Source organism: Artibeus jamaicensis, unplaced genomic scaffold (genome assembly GCF_021234435.1).
Source record: "Artibeus jamaicensis isolate MK-2021 breed Jamaican fruit bat unplaced genomic scaffold, CSHL_Jam_final contig_391, whole genome shotgun sequence".
In the NCBI taxonomy this organism is placed as follows: Eukaryota; Metazoa; Chordata; class Mammalia; order Chiroptera; family Phyllostomidae; genus Artibeus; species Artibeus jamaicensis.
The window spans coordinates 32876183-32895145 of NW_026521814.1; the positions used below are offsets into that span (position 1 = coordinate 32876183).

At 37.9% G+C, this 18963-nt stretch overlaps 1 protein-coding gene across 1 annotated transcript in view; it reads right to left on the reverse strand.

Moving 5' to 3' along the window:
• Positions 1-3051: 3051 nt before the first annotated feature.
• C2CD6 (C2 calcium dependent domain containing 6) overlaps positions 3052-18963 on the reverse strand; it is a 78948-nt gene continuing 63036 nt past the window's right edge. The window contains exons 14-16 of the mRNA XM_053665089.1: positions 15393-15473; positions 10143-13613; positions 3052-3339 (exon numbers count right to left, since the gene is read on the reverse strand). Of these exons, the coding sequence (XP_053521064.1) occupies positions 3052-3339; positions 10143-13613; positions 15393-15473 (3840 nt within the window). The remainder of the gene's footprint in view (positions 3340-10142; positions 13614-15392; positions 15474-18963) is intronic.

Here is an 18963-nt window from a genome sequence, read left to right on the forward strand (position 1 = left end):
ATCAGGGTGGAGCACTGATATGTGTAATGCAAAAGATGGACTATGGAGACTGAAACAGTGCCTCTTAGACCTGTGAGTGTATTACTGTTCTCCAGAGAAACTAGCAGTAGGAGATGTATTACAGGGAACTGTCTCACACGATTAGGGATGCTAACAAGTCCCAAGATCTGCAAGGTGACTGAGAAAGCTGGAGAGACCTAGCAGAGCCAGTAGTGTTCCAGACTGAAGACCCAGGGAGAGCTGATGTTTTCAGTTTTGAGTCCAAAGGCAGAAAAAAGCTGATGCCCCCTGTTTAAGGCCCTCAGACAGGAGTTCTCTTCCTCAGGGGAGGGTCAGTGTTTTTGTTCTCTTCAGGCCTTGAGCTGAAGAGGCCCACCCACATCAAAGAGGGCAATCTACTTTATTTAGTCAACAGACTTAGATGTTAATTTCACCCAATAGGGTTCACAGAAACACCCAGAATAATGCTTCACCAAAATCGGCACCCTGCAGCCCCATCAAATGGACACATGAGATGGACCATCAGAGTACCTACTGTATTGAACAATACTTCACTGATAGCCTCACCCTAAGAATATCTTACATTTTGTACCACAGGTTCCTTGCTTGCTGTATTAGCTCTTTATTGTGTTGTAACAGTCTACCACAAATGCAGTGGATTAAAACCCATTTATTTTTTGCAGTTCTAGAGGTAAGAAGCTTCAAATGGGTTGGCAGGCCTATGTTCCTTCTGGAGGCTTGAGAATCTGCTGCCTTTTCCAGCTTCCAGAGGCTGCCTGCCTCCCTTTGCTTCCTGGACTAGCATTAGTCCAACTTCTGTTTCAGCAATCACATCTTTTCTGATGCCAACCCTCCTGCCTCTCCTAAGGATGCTTGAGATTATTCTGGGCCTACCCAGGTAATCCAGGACAATCTCATCTCAAGACCCTTAATTTAATCACGGGTGCAACGTCTCTTTTGCCATGTAAGTTACCGTACTCACAGGTTCCTGGAAGTAGGGTAGATTATTATTCTGCCCTCCACACCTGTCCAATCATCTCAGTGTTGGCTTTCTGAAGGACCCAAGCTAGCATAGTTGCCTTAGCTAAAATGCCTTCCTACATGAGCTTCCACAGTACTCTCCCAAAGAGTGCTTATACAACTCTACTTCTGTGTGTATGTCCCTAACAGACTGTGGACTCCTTGAAAATATTATCTTACTCACTAGAATATTCCTAGTGTTTAGCAAAATGTTTGGCATATTATGGACAGTTGGTAAATATTTAATGCATTCAGCATTTAATAAAGGTTATGAGATTATTTTTATTTTTTATTTTAAATAACTTGAAAATTTGAGATTCCATAGTAGGAAATTTTTAACTCTTTGTGTGCTATAGTATTACCACTAAGAGTTTAAAGTGAGGCAAAGGGATTTGAGATTTCTATCTAGTAAGTATTTCCTCCTTTACTGCAAGCCAGATCAATGGCTTTCCTTATTAATTCTGCTGGTCAATTGCCTGTTAGCTCTTAAATCCATTTCTCCACTCTTCCCTGCCTCTGCTTCACTGGGAACTGCAATACATTCCCCGCGCACCCTCTAGCTCTGGTTTCCAGGGAGGAAATAGTGGAAGATCAGAGGGCAAGGAAAGAAGGGTGAAACGTGCTATTTCTCACCCTTGCCCCACACTCTCCTGTTTCTTCTGATGTCTCTGGCAGTGACTGTATTCTTTGTCTTTTGACTTTAGGACTCTGGTGGCACCACTTGCTTCTGCTCTCTCTTCCATGTGAGAGGTAGTAGCACTTCCTGCTCGTGCTAATCTCCGGATTGACTCACCATCCCTTTCGGTGTCTTAGCCTTGATCACATCACTCATGAAACCAATTCCTTGTGTTCCTTCTATATGAAAATCCAGAGTTATGTTTTCCCTGTTACACTGTGACTTGTATAAGTACAACTTTGAGGATTACTAGAAAATCTCGGTCTCCAAAAAAAATGCTACCTTGATTATACCATTAAGTGAATGATCAAGAATTAGGTTTTCTACCATTCAATGTATCTAAATCCCATAGTTTTTATGATTTGTGGGGGGAAAATTGAGAGTGACAAAAATTCTTTCAATTGAAGTTTTTGCTTCTCAAGAATGAACCAACGTTCAACAAGATCCAAATACTGGACTTGATGGGAATGGAACCTATTCTCAGAAGTCTCTGAATTAAATCTTAGGTTGTTTAGCTAGATAACTTTATACAGTTACTGCAATTTCATGCAACTTCCTGAGTTTTGTGTTATTAAAGAGGCCCTTTTATAGTTTTCCAAGTAAGAAGTCACTACAGTGTAAGAGATGCTTCAGGGACTAGTATGAAATCTGTTCTTTGTTACCCTTACAGTGTAAAAAGTTGTAATATCTGATATTAATATTAACAAGTTCTATAAGTCTAGAGAATTGCATTCTGTTGAATCAAGAAATACAGGGTCCGGCACATATAACACTCCTTTTTATTACAAATTTTTTTATAAAATCATAAACATGTAATTCTGTAATATAACAATATCATACTCAAGCACATCATATGACAGGTGAATTTTTCAAATTAAAACTATAAATTATTACACCCATAGTGCCCTACCAACCACACTCAACAGGCGTTACTTTTGCCGGACCCTGTATAACTAAAGCTAAAGAGTAAAAGGCTAAACAACTGCAAATACAGAACCTGAAAACTCGGTAGGCAGAGGTAATTTGGAGCATAACAAAGATTTGAGAAAACAGAGAACTATGAATTGGAATGATATTGTTACACAGAGAAGAGAGGAAAACTAAAAATACAACTTTGCCAATAAATATGAACTGAATATGTATTTCTGGGTTTGTTCCTGAAGGAAACAAAAACACATTTACATCGAAAAGTGTTTCTTTTCATTTTAATTAAAACAAAATGGTTCTAACAAGGTGAAATTTGGTTGCTGACTTCTATCACACAAGAGGACAGATCTCCAAACCATTTTGTTAATTGGAGAAATGATATTCCAGCTGTTAGCCTCACATGTCATTCTGAACTCTGGTTGGATCAATCATGAATGAGCAAACATTTTTTTGGGCTGTGTTTTATGGATATCATAATCTGGGATTGTATCGTTTAAGTGAACTAAGCCTGCTGAAACCATTCGAGGACTTGTAACTTTTCCAGTGTAGTTTTCTCGTCGTTTGTTAACCTCTGGAGCAGTATATGGCCTTGCAGAGTATTTTAACCGATCATGGCTATCATCTGAGCTCTTTCCTAAAAGGCTTGCTCTTGATTTCAATTTTTCAAGATGCTGAAAAGAGGTCATAGGTGAATCCTCAAATCTATCCAAACAATCCTAAATATTAAAATAAAAGGTCAAGTTGGTGAGTTAGGCCTCTGATGAAGAGCAGGTTGACAGCTAGTGGGGGTGGGGATAAGAGGGTGGAGGGCAAAAAGGACCCATGGACATGGACAACATGTGGTGACTGCTGGGGGGAGGGGTTTACAAGGGGACTAAGTGGTAATGGAAGAATATAATAAAGATTACATTTGAAAAGTGTATTTTAAATGTATAAGGACCAAAGTATGTAATATTAACAGTTAAAGAGAAAAAAATGAAAGCTTCAAATGTTTTATAGGTAAATTCAGACCCTACACCCAATACCTCCCATTGGAAATTATAATACTATAGAAATCATGCTTTTGGAAAAAAAGTTATTGTTTCAAATGATCTGTTATTTCAAAAGGGAAAGAAGATATATAGCTTGAAACCAGGTAAATTTAGGGCAGCTGTCCTCCGGGGTCAGACTCCTAGGCAAAGCCAACAGCCTATCCTATAATCCTTTTCCTCCAAAATACATCTTCCCCAACCCCAGGAATAAATTATGGAATTCTTATATTTTACTATTTATATCATCCAAATGTTCATTCCTTAGAAGTTAATAAACATCTTTAATACACACACAGAGCCCAGCATCTAAGAATATGGTTATGTTTATATTAAAATAATAATTTCATGTATACTTTGAAAGTAAACAAATAAAATGAAATATTCAAGAAAATAACTAAAAGACATATACCAAAAAAATTTTTTTAAATGGTAGCTGTGTTAGGGTGGTGGGATTATGAGCTTTGTTTTTCTTTTCTCTTTAAATTTTTTATGATATGATTATATTTTACTAATATAATAATCTACAATTGGCCATAAAAAGACATGGAGCTATTAGTCATTCTCAAATTAGTTTCCTCTGCAGTTGAAGCAGCTTGTCTCTTAACACTTCACAGAGATGGCCAAAGCCAAGGAGTGGGCTGCTTTCATTTGGAGAGAAAGTAGAAATGGATTATTAGAACTGGAGGGTGAGGGGAGGTTCACCAAAGACAAATTTGACCTAGTTTACATTTTTTCCTGGGTTGCAGAGGGCAAGGAAACTCTTCCTCTTCCCTGTGATGTACACAGAGCAATGAGGTAAGTCAGGTTACTAAGGGAATTTCTGTTACACTGGTGAGCAATAAGTAATTTTTGCTTTATAGTAGATGTAACGGTTGCTGGAGTTCCAGTGGGAGTGCACGGAGACCCACCTATTGGTCATTTTTATGGATGCTCCTATAACTCGGTTTCTCAGCCTTCTGTTTCGATTCCTTTGGGGGATTCTTGGGTTTTAGAGAATCAGATGAACAAGGCATTCTGATGATCTAAAAAACTCCCTCTCATCATGCAACTCTCTTGCCAAACGTCACTAGAGAAAAGTTTAGGTACTGCTGGTTCAACAGAGAGAAATAAAGATAACTCTATCTCCCTTGTCTGCTCTTAGGATAAGAATTCTGAGATCCTATATAATCTCATACCATGTAACATAAACACAATTTCTTGTTCTGTTTAAAAGTGTACTAATGATTCCATTTGTTTGAAGGAACTTCACAAAGTCTTTCCCAAAGACTATAAATCCCTCTTTTTTCTATACCTAACCTAATGAGCACAAACCTTCACTCACTGGATACTAAATTACTGAATTTAGATAGAAAAGAGGAATCCAAAGTTGAGAATGTAAGCTATATTAATATTTACCCTGCTACTAATTTGATTTACTAGAGTTAAATATTTGCTTTATTATGGAAAATCAATTTACTATAGAAATTCAACTGTTTTGAAATTAGATCTATTTTCTCAAAAATAAAATTAAGCACATCAAATTATCATTATATCATTTTAGGATGTATTATTTTCCTAATTGTAGGTCATGCCTGTTTATATATACCAACAAATAAAAGCAGTGATCAAGAAAATTCCAATACAGTCCTTCCAGAGAACCACAAGGCTTTGGTGGAATGGGGACCCTGAGTCTTGGGCAAGAGTCAGGACCACATGGATTTGGAGTGCTCCTTTTTGCCACATGGCTTAGACAGCAGGAGAGACTTTGCTGAGAAGAAAAGGGCTGAGAGGACTCTTGCTGGTGGGCCATGAGAAGGTGCCACATGACTTTGGATTAACTGGAGATCGTGGAGGCAACACAGCTGATGGTGCCAGGAGCCTGAATCACGGACTTCTACTTCTTTTCCTGAAATACAGTATTCCAGACTAGGGCAGAGGGAGAAGGAAGGATTGTGTGTGTCTGTCCTACATTTGGCCTGTGCAAATGGCCATATGGGACTGGTCACTCTCCTAGAGGATAGAAAATGCCTGTTGAACCTCAGTGACAGTGAAAACAGGACAGCTCTGATTAAGGCCGTGCAAACTCAGCAAGAGGAATGTGCAAAAATTCTGCTAGACTGTGGTGCTGACCACAATATAATGGACATCGATGGCAACACTGCTCTCCACCAGTCTGTCCTTGGTCAAAATACAGCTATAAGTAGCAAGGCAAAAGCAAGAAACAAGCAATCATCAACTAACTTCTGAATACAAAGGAGAAAGGAGACCTAAAATGTGTTCTGAAAGTAGCAAAAGTGTTGATTCTGTTAGTTTACTGAAAATTCAGGATACACTTCTTTCCTATGAAAGATTAATAGAACTTAAGAAAAATCACTGTGAAATATGGGAAAAAATTTAAAAAATTAAAAATAGGGTTAGTGAAGTACAAAAAGAGCTATCAGAAACAGGAGAAATGAAATCACAGAGCATCAAAAAGTAGAATGGGAACAAGAACTCTGCAACTTGATGTTTATATTAAAAGAGGAAAAAGAGAAGAAATATGGATGTGTTATATGACAAAGTGAGGGAGCAGTTAAGAAATAAAGAAGAGCAATATATATAAGTAGTTGAAATGTGCCAACAACTTGAAATCATTGTTATAACACTAGAGATGAAGTCAAAGATTGTAAAAAAATTAAATCAGGTTTCTGATCATTATGAAACAGGAAAGAAGTTGTATGCAAACCACATGTTATACGATGAAATTGTCACACTAAGACTGAAAATAGACACAGCAAAAAAATCAGAACCGGGAAATGAAAAAAAATATTTTGAGGACATTGCAGTTGTCAAAGAAAATAGTAACCTTCTTCAAAAGACAAGAAAACTGAATGAGGAAACATTTACAAAAAGCTGCACAATATAATGGGCAGATTAATGTTCTGACAGCTGAGAATACAATATTAAAGTCCAAACTGGATACTGAAAAACAAAACAAAGAAAGACTGGAAACAGAAATTGAATCATACCGGTTTAGACTGTCTACTGCTATACAGGATCACGAGCAATGTGAGACATCAAAAATAGACCTTCGATGTGATGTCCAGAGAGCAAGAGATTAATGGTTTCGTTTATGGGACAAAATAAATTGTGATAGAACTGAGATTCTTCCTCATTTCTAAATCTGAACAACTTTCTAAAGCTTAAAGTAAATTCAATAGCCTAGAAATTGAGCTTCATCACACAAGAGATGACCTCAGAGAAAGGACATTGGTTTTAGAAGGTGTACAGAGAGATCTAAGGCAAACACGGTGTCAAAAGAAGGAAATTGAACACATGTATCAAAGGAACAGGGTAAAGTGAATAAATACATTGGAAAACAGGGCTCCTTAGAGGAGAGGCTATCTCAACTACAGAGTGAAAATGTGTTGCTTCAACAGCAGCTGGATGACGCTCACAATAAAGCTGACAGTAAAAACAGTAATTAATATTGAAGATCAGTTTTAGGATATCATAAAAACATTTCAAGCTGAACATGAAAAATAAGCTCTTATGCTGAATGAAAGAAATAAGGGGTTAATCAATGAATGCAATCATTTAAAAGAAAGAATGGATCAGTATGAAAATGATAAAGTAGGAAGAGACCCAATAGTGAGGCAACTTCAACAAGGACTGGCTGACACCCTAAAAAACAATCTATGTAAGAGTCTTCACTGGAGGTTACATCATGTTATCATATGGATTTAGAAGAAGAGACACAGGGTTTAAAGAAGAACTAGATCAAGTCAAAAGTCAATTACAAGAAGCACAGGATCAATGCACAGTGGCTGAATGATGCACTGAGGAGACTCGAGATCACATGGAAAAGCTTGAAATTGAAAATGCCAACTTAAAAGATACAATAAGAGACTTCTGGCCAAGGTGGAGGTGTAGGTGGAAATACTGTACCTCCTTGCACAACCAAATTTAAGGACAACAAAAATTTAGAAACAAAAACACAATCAAAACAGAGAGAAAACTGAACTGTACCGAAGTCTGATAACAATGAACCATTCATCCAGACTGGTAAGAGGGGCAGAGTCAGCGGCCAGTGGAGAGGGGTCCTGGCAGGAAAAGGTGGTGGTTAGCGGACCTGGGTGTGAGCAGGGATGAAAACCCAGTGAGGCTCAAAAGGTTGCTGGCTGACCTTCGGCACACATTTGCCCACAGATAAACCGGGAGGTTTAAAAAAGGGCAGAGACAGACCACTCAACCCAGGGCCCCAGCAATGGGAAATAAAGCCTAAAAGCACTGATTGGAAAAACTTTCAGGGGTTGAGGTGCTGAGAGAGGCTCTCAGCCTCACAGGAGAGTCTGCTGGGGAGATCCACAGGGTCCTAGAATGTGCACAGGCCCACCCACCCAGGAACCAGCACCCAAAGGGCCCAATTTGTTTGTGGGAAGTGGTGGAGGAGACCGAAATCTGAGAGAGGAGCAAGCGCCATTGCTCCCTCTGACCCCACCCCCACATACAGCGTCACAACCCAGTGACTTGGGTTGCCCCACCCTGGTGAACACCTAGGCCCCGCCTCTCATGCGTAACAAGCTTGACCAGATCAAAACATTATGGCTCACAAGGAAGAATAGCTCAAAGCCCCAGAGCCAATACTTGTAAGCAACCAAGAGACAGCCAACCTATCGGATGCACAGTTCAAAACACTGTGATCAGGATGCTAACAGAATTGGTTGATTTTAGCTGCAAATTAGATGGAAAAATGAAGGCTACACTAAGTGAAATGAAGCAAAATGCACAGGGAACCAATAATGATGGAAAGAAAACTGGGGCTAAAATCAATGGAATGGACCAGAAGGAAGAAACAACCAAACAGAAAAGAATGAAGAAATAAGAATTCCAAAAAATGAGGAGAGGCTTAGGAACCTCCAGGACATCTCCACCACCACTGGAATCTGATCTCTCCAAAATAAAAATTTCTCAAAATTGTAAATAAATAAATTTGGAAAAATAGAAGCAACTCTACCTGGAAGGAATAGAAAGTAGAAAGTCATTAGCAAATATACTAAACAAGACTAATGAGAAGCTAGCAGAGCACAGCACTGAACTTCTGCAAAAACAGCAGAACAGATCTTCACTCAGCACTCTTCACCCAAAGCCAGGCCTGGAGATGCCTGGTGTTGGAAATCTTAATAGTAGTTTGGTGCTCTATGGAAACTTTACTCCAAGAGAAAACTTGATGATTCCTACCTCAAGGCCACAGACATCAAGTAAGAGCATGGAGACTTACTTGATCATGATGCGGCAGGAGTTTGCAAAAACTTTGACTAGAGAACTAAAAGAAGATGCTGTTGAATTTGAAGCTGAAGCCTATAGAGCTTATCCTGTAGCATCAACTGATCAGGCAAATTCATGTCAAGATCTCCTTTTAAACACATCATGAGAATATGCACAGATTTTGCAGAAAAATTATATGATCTGAAATATAAATAGTAATTTATGTACTGGACTCTTTACATAATATTTTAATTATTTTCCACTGAACCCATGATATGTGAAATCTTTATTAAAGAAAAATATTTTTTGGAAAAAATATGCAGTCCTTCCATTCCTAGATTTTTATTTTCTTTAGAATGGTTTGCATAAAGTCTAGTAGGAGATTCACCTTTATATTTTATGTAAAAATAAAAAACAGATTTGAATTCCCAAGTCTGTCAGCACACGATATAGCACTGGGGTGGGGGGAAAAGTAGAAGTTAAATTAAAATTTTGCAGATCATGATCCAATTGTGAATTTTACATATAACTGGCACATATCTTTGTTTACCAAAACAGATAGTTCAGTGACCTGAAAAAGATTCTATACTTATATCGGTGTGAAAAAAATCCCAGCTGTGTTTCCACAATATACAGACACTGCCAATGGTTGTACAGATTGTACAACAGCCCCCGGCTCTGAAATCCCAGACAGGGCCATGCACTCTGGCTCCAGGTTGGGTCAGCCAGCAGACTCTTCCTAGAGCAGGGGTGTCACGCTCATTTTTACCAGGGGCCACATCAGCCTCTCGGTTGCCTTCAAAGGGCCGAATGTAATTTTAGGACTGTATAACTGTAACTACTCCTTAACTAGGGGCAAGGAGCTCAGCACTGCCGCTGGGTGGAAACAAGGTGCCGGTCTGGATAAAACAAGGTGAAGGGCTGGATTCAGCCTACAGGCCTTGTTTGCACCACCTGTGTCCTAGAGGAAAGGGCATCTTTTTCTAATTCATACTCCATAAGGAGTGCCCTTTATCTATTTTATACAAAAGTACTCAGTGCATTAATAGTTCCCTGATTTTGTGATTGCATTTTGAATCAGGTAAGGTGATATTTGAATGTCACAAGAAATTTGTTTTTAAATTTGGAAGTGTATATATCTTGGGGCAATGAAGGTTGCACACACATTTGCATGCAGATATGTATGTGTGTGTATCCTAAATTAGATTATTTGCAGAACTTTGCAAAACCCAGAGGTAGAAGACTCAGGAAAGCATTATTACATGTATCGCAGTTCTTGCAGTCCAATGAAGCACTCCCCTTGGGACAGATTTCCTTAGCGTTCCTGTGGTGGGCGGTGTGGTTGGTAGGATCTTAACTATCGTCAGTGACTTTTTTTGTTTGTTGACATGGTCTCTTTCTTTCTGGACCTTGGGCTTTAGATTTTCTCTCTTTATTACTTCTGGGAAGAGGGATGGTTTTGAGTTTTTCTTAGTTTCCACAACTTTAAACAATTGTGATTCAAGGGCCTTGGCATACTTTTCATTGCAAATTTCACTTGGTTTTATACAAAGAGCTTGTATTTCTTTTCTGTAATGTGCAAATGTTACTAAATGTTGTTTTTTATTATTGTTATTATATCCTGCCAGTCTCTGACAAAGCTGGACTTCTAATTTTGAGTTCTCCCCAGCCTCCAAATTGAAAGGAGGTAAAGTGTTACTCTGCCTGGAAGGAAAAGTGAACTTATTGATGCATTTTTCATCTTCATTCAGCTTTCTGCAGCAAAGAATTCTAGGATATGGTGGCAACACGGATTCAGGCATTTCTGGTACCACCGAGTTAGAGACGTTATTATGCTCGTTTTTCCCAAGGGACTTCATTTTTAGTGTCCTTTCAGAGGATGCATTTGATTGAATTAGTTTTGATTTACCACTCAAACTATGTGGGTCTTGAATTTCTGTTTTAAAATCCAAATTTTCTGCTTGAGGAAGCTGCATAGTACCATGTTCTTTCCTTTGTTTCTTAAGCACTGTGTCCGTAAGTCGTTCTGTTGACTTCTTTAATGGAATTGCTTGGCTATTTTTGTTGGAAGCAGCTCGTAGTTTTATTAAAGACAGTGTTTTAGCTCCTTCTTTAGAATAACATCTTTTCTGTTCTCTAATTGTTGATGGATTTTCTTTAATATTCGGTAAAAGAAAATACTCCTTTTCTTCCTTTTTGGTCAGTTCTGTGTCTACAACTCTATCCTCAGGAAGCTTTTGTAAAGTGGCTTTATGAGCAATTTCTGAATATTTATTTTGCTTTTCTGAAAGCTCCTCCACAAATTGATTTTCATCTCTAAAAGATACATATGTCTTTATATAATTTAATGGTGTGGAATTAGAATTAATCAAATTCATATGGTTGCTTATTCCTTCTAATTGCCTTTCAGTGATTAGCCCTGATTTTGAAAGTTTTTCTATAAAAAGTCTCTGGAGGTATTTGCTTAAATCAGCTTTTAGATTTAATAGTTGATTTTCTGATAAAGCTATAAGATTGTTTTGCAGAGAATTATTTAAAGGATATTTCATGTTTATTTCAAGCCTTCTACCAAAACTCCCCTTTGAAATATCTTGTAACTCATGAAAAGATACTGAAGCACTTTTAGTTCTTAGAGAAGATATGTTTGAGTGCATATGTTCAGATTCTGTCTCTTTAAATAAACTGCTTTCTGAAATGTTTTTTAGAAAATAGTTTTGAAGAATTTCATTCAAAAAAGATCTCAACTTTATTTCCAAATGCTTATTTATAAAATAGTGATTAAAATTATTTACAAAAGACATAGTTTCTTTTATAGTTTCTGAATATTTCTCCAGAAAAACATTTTGCCCTTTTGGTTCTGCTATCTCATTCATCAAATACAGATTTTGATAGATTTTTGGTAAGTCCTCTGTGGTTATATGTCCCGATTTTGAAAGTCTTTCTACAAGATAATGCTGGATGTGTTTACTTAATTCGGATTTTAGGTTTTTTATTTCTGACTCTGAGAGTGTTTCCAGAAATCCACGCAGCTTTGGATTCAAACTAGGTTTTCTATCCAATTTGTCTGCGTTATCAAAATTCTCTTTAATTCCTTCAAGGTCTTCTATATTATTTGGAAAAGGGTGTCGAATTAGTCTTTCTAATTCTTTTTCTGGTTGTCTTCTCTTCTCAGACTGATTATATTTTAAAAAAACATTAAATATGCTTTTGAAAAAGGATTTTAACATTATTATATCTGACTCATTCAGTTTACCCATTAACAAAGTACTTAAATTTTCTAAGGTAGAATTTAGATCACTTTCTTCTCTGTCAAGTCTCTGACTACTACTTGGCAAATCTGTTTTTGTATCTGTTGCTGATGGATATTTTGAATCTTGTGGGGATACATTTTGGCTTTTGTCTATAACTTTGACACTATTTAAAGAAGTGCTTTCTTTGGGAAGGACGGGCATATTCTGTTCTGAAAGAGAATTCGTTTTGCATGTGATTTCCAAATAATCCTCTACGGAATCTTCCGGCTTTTCTTCGGCAAAGGCTGCCTCTGTATCCAGCAAAGAACTCTTCTGGTATTCTTGACCTAATTCTATCACTTTGATTTCCCCAGATGCTAAGAGAGTATCTAGAGGAAATGCTTGCATCTTCTGGCTTGTGACAGATTTGGCGCCTGGCAAATCTATTTCATCGTTTTCTTTATAGTAAACTAGAATATTTGAAGATAAATTCTCCCAGCCTGTGGGTAACTGGTTCTGCCAGTCCATCTGTGTCTCACTGGACTCTCCCAGTCCCACATCCGACGTGGAGAAGTTTTCAGCAGTGAATATTTGCTTTATAACACAATCCTGTGCAATGCCACTGAAACCTGGTTTAGAAATAGATGTGTCACATTCTAAATGTTTCTTTTTGGCGCTACTCTTTTTTTTCACTGGAAAAGCTTTCTCACCAGCCTCTAACTGTTTTTCAGAGACAAGTTCCCTTTCTACCTCTGGAGAATTTCCTGGTCCCCCTTCTGAAAGTGAAACTGCAGGAACATCTTTAATTATTGGATTTATAAGAGACTTTGAATACAAAAGGTCTCCTTTTGAAAGCCAGCTATTTAAATCTTGGATTTTTTCAGATATCTTGTCTTCCAAACTACTAGGTGGTTTATCAGGAACACTTAGAGAACTATGACTTGTCTTTCTTGCTTCAGTGTCTGTAGGGACTTCTGGTTCAGAAAGTAATTTCTCTGAAAGGTCTTGCAGATTTTTACATAAAATCGACTGGAGCACCACTGACTGTTTTAAGTTTTCAATGTGGGAAGTAAGACTTAATGATTTTGAGAAGTGACATGTATGTACGTTCGCATTTCCAGTTAGTGAGGATTTTCTTTTCAAGTTTGGTAAGGAGGTATTTGGTGGTTTTTCCTTTAACTTACTCTTAATATCTAAACTCTTTATTGTGGTGATACTAGGATCATGGGCTACATTATCCTTAGTGTGTGAAGTCTTCACTGTGATATCAGGGCCACAGGTTAACTTTTCCTTAGTGTCGCCACCATGAGGCCAGGTTTCATCTGTAGGTCTCGGAGTCTCCGAATGTGTTGTGTAAGGAGGATCTTGGTCTTCAAGTTCTATAACCTCTGAACTTGAAGTGTTTCTACATTCAAACATATCTTGGTCCTTCCTTTTTCTGACTGACATCTTGTTGTTTATATTCCTTAGAAAAGGATCAGAACTGTCCCTGGTGTTGAAATTCTGTAATGTTAAAAAAGGTAAGATATTCTATAACATTTATTTTGAATTTTTAATAACTTTTCTATTTAATTTTCTTTGAGCAATATATTGATTTATCTATTCATCCTTGTACCTTTATGAAAATAAAACTAACTTTATTTTTTAAATATTTGAAATCTTAATGGAAAACTTTCAAATTCCTAATACTATTTAGTGTCCAAGAGCTTTTTGCCACCTGGAATGTTTGTAAATAATTAAAAGGTACTCACAAATTTTTTTTCAAAAGAATTCAATTTCTAGCATTAGTTGCATCTGCTTAGACAATGGCTAACATCAGGATCTAAGTCCTATCCACAAAAATATTTACCATTTAGTGTCAATGTAGAAAATTTTTTAAAATGCAAAGTATTATGTGCATAATTAAAAGTATCATAAATGTTCTTTAAAGGCTGACTTGGGACATATATCATCTGAGAACTTCAACAATGATGAGTTCCACTCAATCCTTAGCACAGCACAGTAAAATCTTACTTTTTGATGAATACTACATGTGCCTCCAACATGGTTAGGAGATGCAGTGTATAGAGTTCTGGATCACAGTGAAATTTCAGTGTCCTATCCATACTACATGTGCCTCCAACATGGCTAGGAGATGCAGTGTATAGAGTTCTGGATCACAGTGAAGTTTCAGTGTCATATCCATACTACATGTGCCTCCAACATGGTTAGGAGATGCAGTGTTCAGAGTTCTGGATCACAGTGAAATTTCAGTGTCCTATCCATAGGCAGTTTTGTATTTCTCACTGAAATAGGTTCGAAATGAAGTCTCTTTCTCAAATCCTTTGTTCATACAACTTCTACATTATCCAATTGAAAAAAGCAAACTGTGAAATAACTGGCCTAGAATATGTTTTAGTTTATTTCACCTTAGTAATTCAAGCTTCATTTTATTGGATACAATTCATTACAACTGGTATTTAAATAGTAGTTGATACCCAGGTGACAGCATAATGATCCCCTTGGGTTTTCTGAGAAGTACAGATTCCTGGGCCCTGTTTCCAGACTGAGATTCATTTGGTCAGAGGTGAGACCTGAAAATGTGTATTTTTAAAAGATAGCCTGGTGTTTCTAAAGGGTAATTTGTTTTTGGAACCACTGAATTGCATAATGTATTAGAGAAACCTAGTATTTAAGTACGAGGGGGAACCCCCAAACTGGAACTATCTTCTGGGGGGCAGGCCCCTTGTAATACAGACTCTCCCTGCTAGGGAAGTGTTCTAGGAACCCATCTGTATCAGTGGACCAGCTGGCATTGTTGTGAGAGGCTGCATTTAGCTTCAGTGAATGTTTCTTGAAGCCTCTTTCAATACATTTGCCCATTTCATGATGGGTGATTTACAAGTCCACCTACCTGCACTGCGCTGAGTGTTCAGTAGTTTTTCACCAAAAACAGTATGACCCCTGTGCCCCACGCTCCCTATTCATTCAATCTCACCCTGAGCGACATTTTTTGTTTGTTAGTTACCCCAGATGAAAAAAGTCCTCAATGGGAAACATTTTGCTGATGTGGAAGAGGTGAAACGAAAAATAGTAGAAGCACTAAAAGGCATCAAAATGGAAGAGTTCAAAAACTGTTTTGTGCAGTGGGAAAAAACATCTCTATAGGCATATTGCATCAAATGGATAGTACTTTGAAGGTGACTAAAATTTAAACAGGTAAGAATTAATATTTTTTATAAATACATTCTGGATTTTGGGGCTCCTTCTCGTGTAATTAGTATTGGGATGGGATAACTCAGCACTCACCTGGCACTTTGGTTTGAATTCTGCATATTCTGGCCTCAAGGATGGCGCCACATGTTCTTTTTGTGAAAAAGCCACCTTATAAAAAGAGAGGTTTTAAATTCTGGCTGCTTGTAATAAAAGAATATTTCCTGAAATAATTGTATTCTTTTGATAGATATTAAAGATACAAAAAATTTTACAACTTAAATAAGTTTCTCATAACTACTATACTTTTCCCAGGATCAAAAACAGTCAGTATATGCAGATACACATACTATACAATCTTAGCTTCCTTGATACTGCAATGTTTATTCTATTGAACTTATAAAATTCAAAACAATACATATAACTTCAAGCAGAAACAAAAGTAGGAAACAGAATTGTCAGAACAAATTGTAATCAAATTTTAAAAGGCTGTGAAATGCTTTAGATAACAAGTGACATCTGATATTATACTGAAACAGCATTTTCAATGATTCTCAGCCTGTAATTATTAAATGGGTACTGAACACGGCCTAAGAAAGCACTTGCTGCTAAACCAGGGTTTAAAGGAAAAGTTATAGAATCACAGACCCATCGAGTTTTTAGAGATAGAAGGCACTTTCAAGAGACTTCAGTCCTACTCCTTGTTTTACACAAGAATCTGAAATTGGAGCTTGTTGCTTCCAGTTACCTAGAGGATCATAAACCTAAATCCTAAGGAACCTTGCACCACAGGATCGGGACTACAGTGAGGGAGAATGGCACGTTGAAAGCATGATAATGAGCCTCCACACTAGCAACCCATCTAGTGAGAACCTGACTCCATCTCTTTGTAGAACACTTTGTGGCTGGACCCTTGGACCCTTGGACCCTTGAACGCTGTTCTCTTTCCTGGTGCACACTCAGCACACACTGCAGCCACTTCCTACACATTATCTCCTTCAGTCCCCAGGGGTCCACTGTATATCAAGTTCGTTGAAATAACGATTCAATGAATGATGTTTTCGTAAGAAACACTTTTTAAAACATTGTATCTTTTTATCGAGGTAACATTGCTTTGTAACATTATATAAGTTTCAGGTACAACATTCTTATGCAACATCTGTATATGCTTGTAGTATGCTCCCCCCCCCCCAAGGACTAGTTTCCATCCCTCAGTACTGAACACTTAGGTGTTCATTAACATTAAACAGTTAATAACATGACTTTATTTTTAAATCTTCAGTGGCTTCCCACTTTTGCTGGCATTCATTGCTCTCTCACACTGACTCTAAATTATCTCTGCAGGTTTCTCGATACTCCCCACATAGTTTCCCTCTTCCAGGACCATGTGTCTAACTTGGAATTCTCTAATACAGCTCATGCATTTCCGCATCCGCTGTTTTTCTCATTTTGTTTGAATTTCTCCTAATTTCTAACATTTGAAGGTTTATTGACTTAAATGAATTAGTAGAGAAATTAAAAATAAATGAAATATGTATGACAAGAAAGTGCAAGAAAAAGTATTAGTCAACAACTCATTTTTATAAAAAACACACAACCCAAAACCCCCTTCATGTAAACATGGAAAAATGTGTGAAAGGTTACAAAATGCTAACATTGTTTTCTCAAGGGGGCAACTCTGGAGGACAGGAAAGAGAACACCATTAACTTTCACTGTTAAATTCTGTGTGGCTATTAGATAACCACACAATGCTTTTGTGAATAAAAGCCTCTAGTACAGTTATACTTGAGGGAAACGCTCTAGGTATTCATCTCAGGAAGACAGAAAAAATAATAAACCAATACAGGAGTCCAATATGATAAACTAAACAGGTGGGTTTACTTTCTTACCTCCCAAGGGTCAAGTAAGTTAACATAAAATAATACATATATTTTATTGTTGTTCAAGTACAGTTGTATCCATTGTCACCACGCCCCCCTACCCCACTCATTCCCACCCTCAAACCCACCCCCTTTGGCTTTGTCCATGTGTCTTTTATACATGTTCCTTGATGTCCCTTCCCCTGTTTTTCCCCAGTATCTCTCTCCCTTCTTCCCTCTGGTTACTGTCAGTTTGTTCTTTATTTCAATGTCTTTGATTGAATTTTGCTTGCTTGTTTGTTTGTTTTGTTGATTAGGTTTCACTTATAGGTGAGATCATATAGTATTTGTCTTTCACTGCCTGGCTTATTAATGTCCCCTAGAGCAAGGGACATAAAGGAAAGAATGAACAAATGGGACTTCATCAAAATAAAAAACCTTCTGTACGGCTAAAGAAAATATCAGCAAAATGAAAAGGGAACCAACCATATAGGAAAATATATTTGCAAATGATACCTCAAACAAGGGCTTGATCTCCAAAACATATAAAGAACTCACATGGCTCCACTACAAGAAAACAAACAACCCAATTAAAAAATGGGCAAAGGACCTGAACAGACACTTCTCCAGGAGGGCATACAGAGGGCCCAGAGACATGTGAAAGGATGCTCAGCATCACTAGACATTAAAACCATAGTGAGATACCACTTCACACAGGTCAGAATGGCCATCATAAACAAATCAACAAACAACAAATACTGGCGAGGTTGTGGAGAAAAGGGAATCCTAGAGCATTGTTGGTGGGAATTCAGACCAGTGCAGCCACTGCAGAAAACAGTATGAAATTTCCTCAAAACACTAAAAATGTAATTGCCTTTTGATCTAGCAATTCCACTGCCTAAGAATCCTGAAACACCAATTCAAAAGAACCTATGCATCCTTATGTTTATAGCAACATTATTTACAATAGCCAAGTGCTGGGAACAGCCTAAGTGTCCATCAGTAAATGAATGGATCAAAAAACTGTGGTATATTTACACAATGGAGTACTACACAGCAGAAAGAAAGGAGGAGTCTATGGTCATACCACCCTGAACGCGCCTGATCTTGTCTTATTTCAGAAGCTAAGCAGAGTCGGGCCTGGTTAGTACTTGGATAGGAGAAAGAAAGAAGGAACTACTACCCTTCATGGCAGCATGGATGGAACTGGAAAATATGCTGAGTGAAATAAGCCAGGTGGTGAAAGACTAATACCACAGGATCTCAATGATAAGCAGAACCTAATCAAGAAAATAAACAAATAAGCAAGAAAGAACCAGAGATGTAAAAATAAAGAACAAACTGACAGTGACCAGAGGGGTATGGGAGAGGGATAAGGGGGAAAGAAGGGTCAAGTAAAGGAACATGTACAAGGACAGTGGGGTGGGGATTGTCTTTGGGAGCAGGGGGTTGGATGGGGCAGGGGACAGCAATGGGGGGGGGAATTGGGACAACTGTACTTGAACGACAATAAAGAAAAAGAAAGAACATCAGAGCCTTAAACAGCAGAAATCAGGTGGGCCTGAGAAGCAATAAATCAAGGTCCAAAAATACAAAGCAAGTCAGATAATTGTGCAATTGTCACAGTTATTAATTCAAGAGCTGAGTTTGGAACAGCTGGATCGCTTGGCCCCTTCTCCAGCACCACGCCCTTTCTCAGTGCACATGGAACACACACATGCAGCAGCAGCAGCTCCCCCAGTCACCGACCAAACCTAAAAACACTGCTCTCTGAGGAATACGTGCCTCTGCCCAGGTGGAG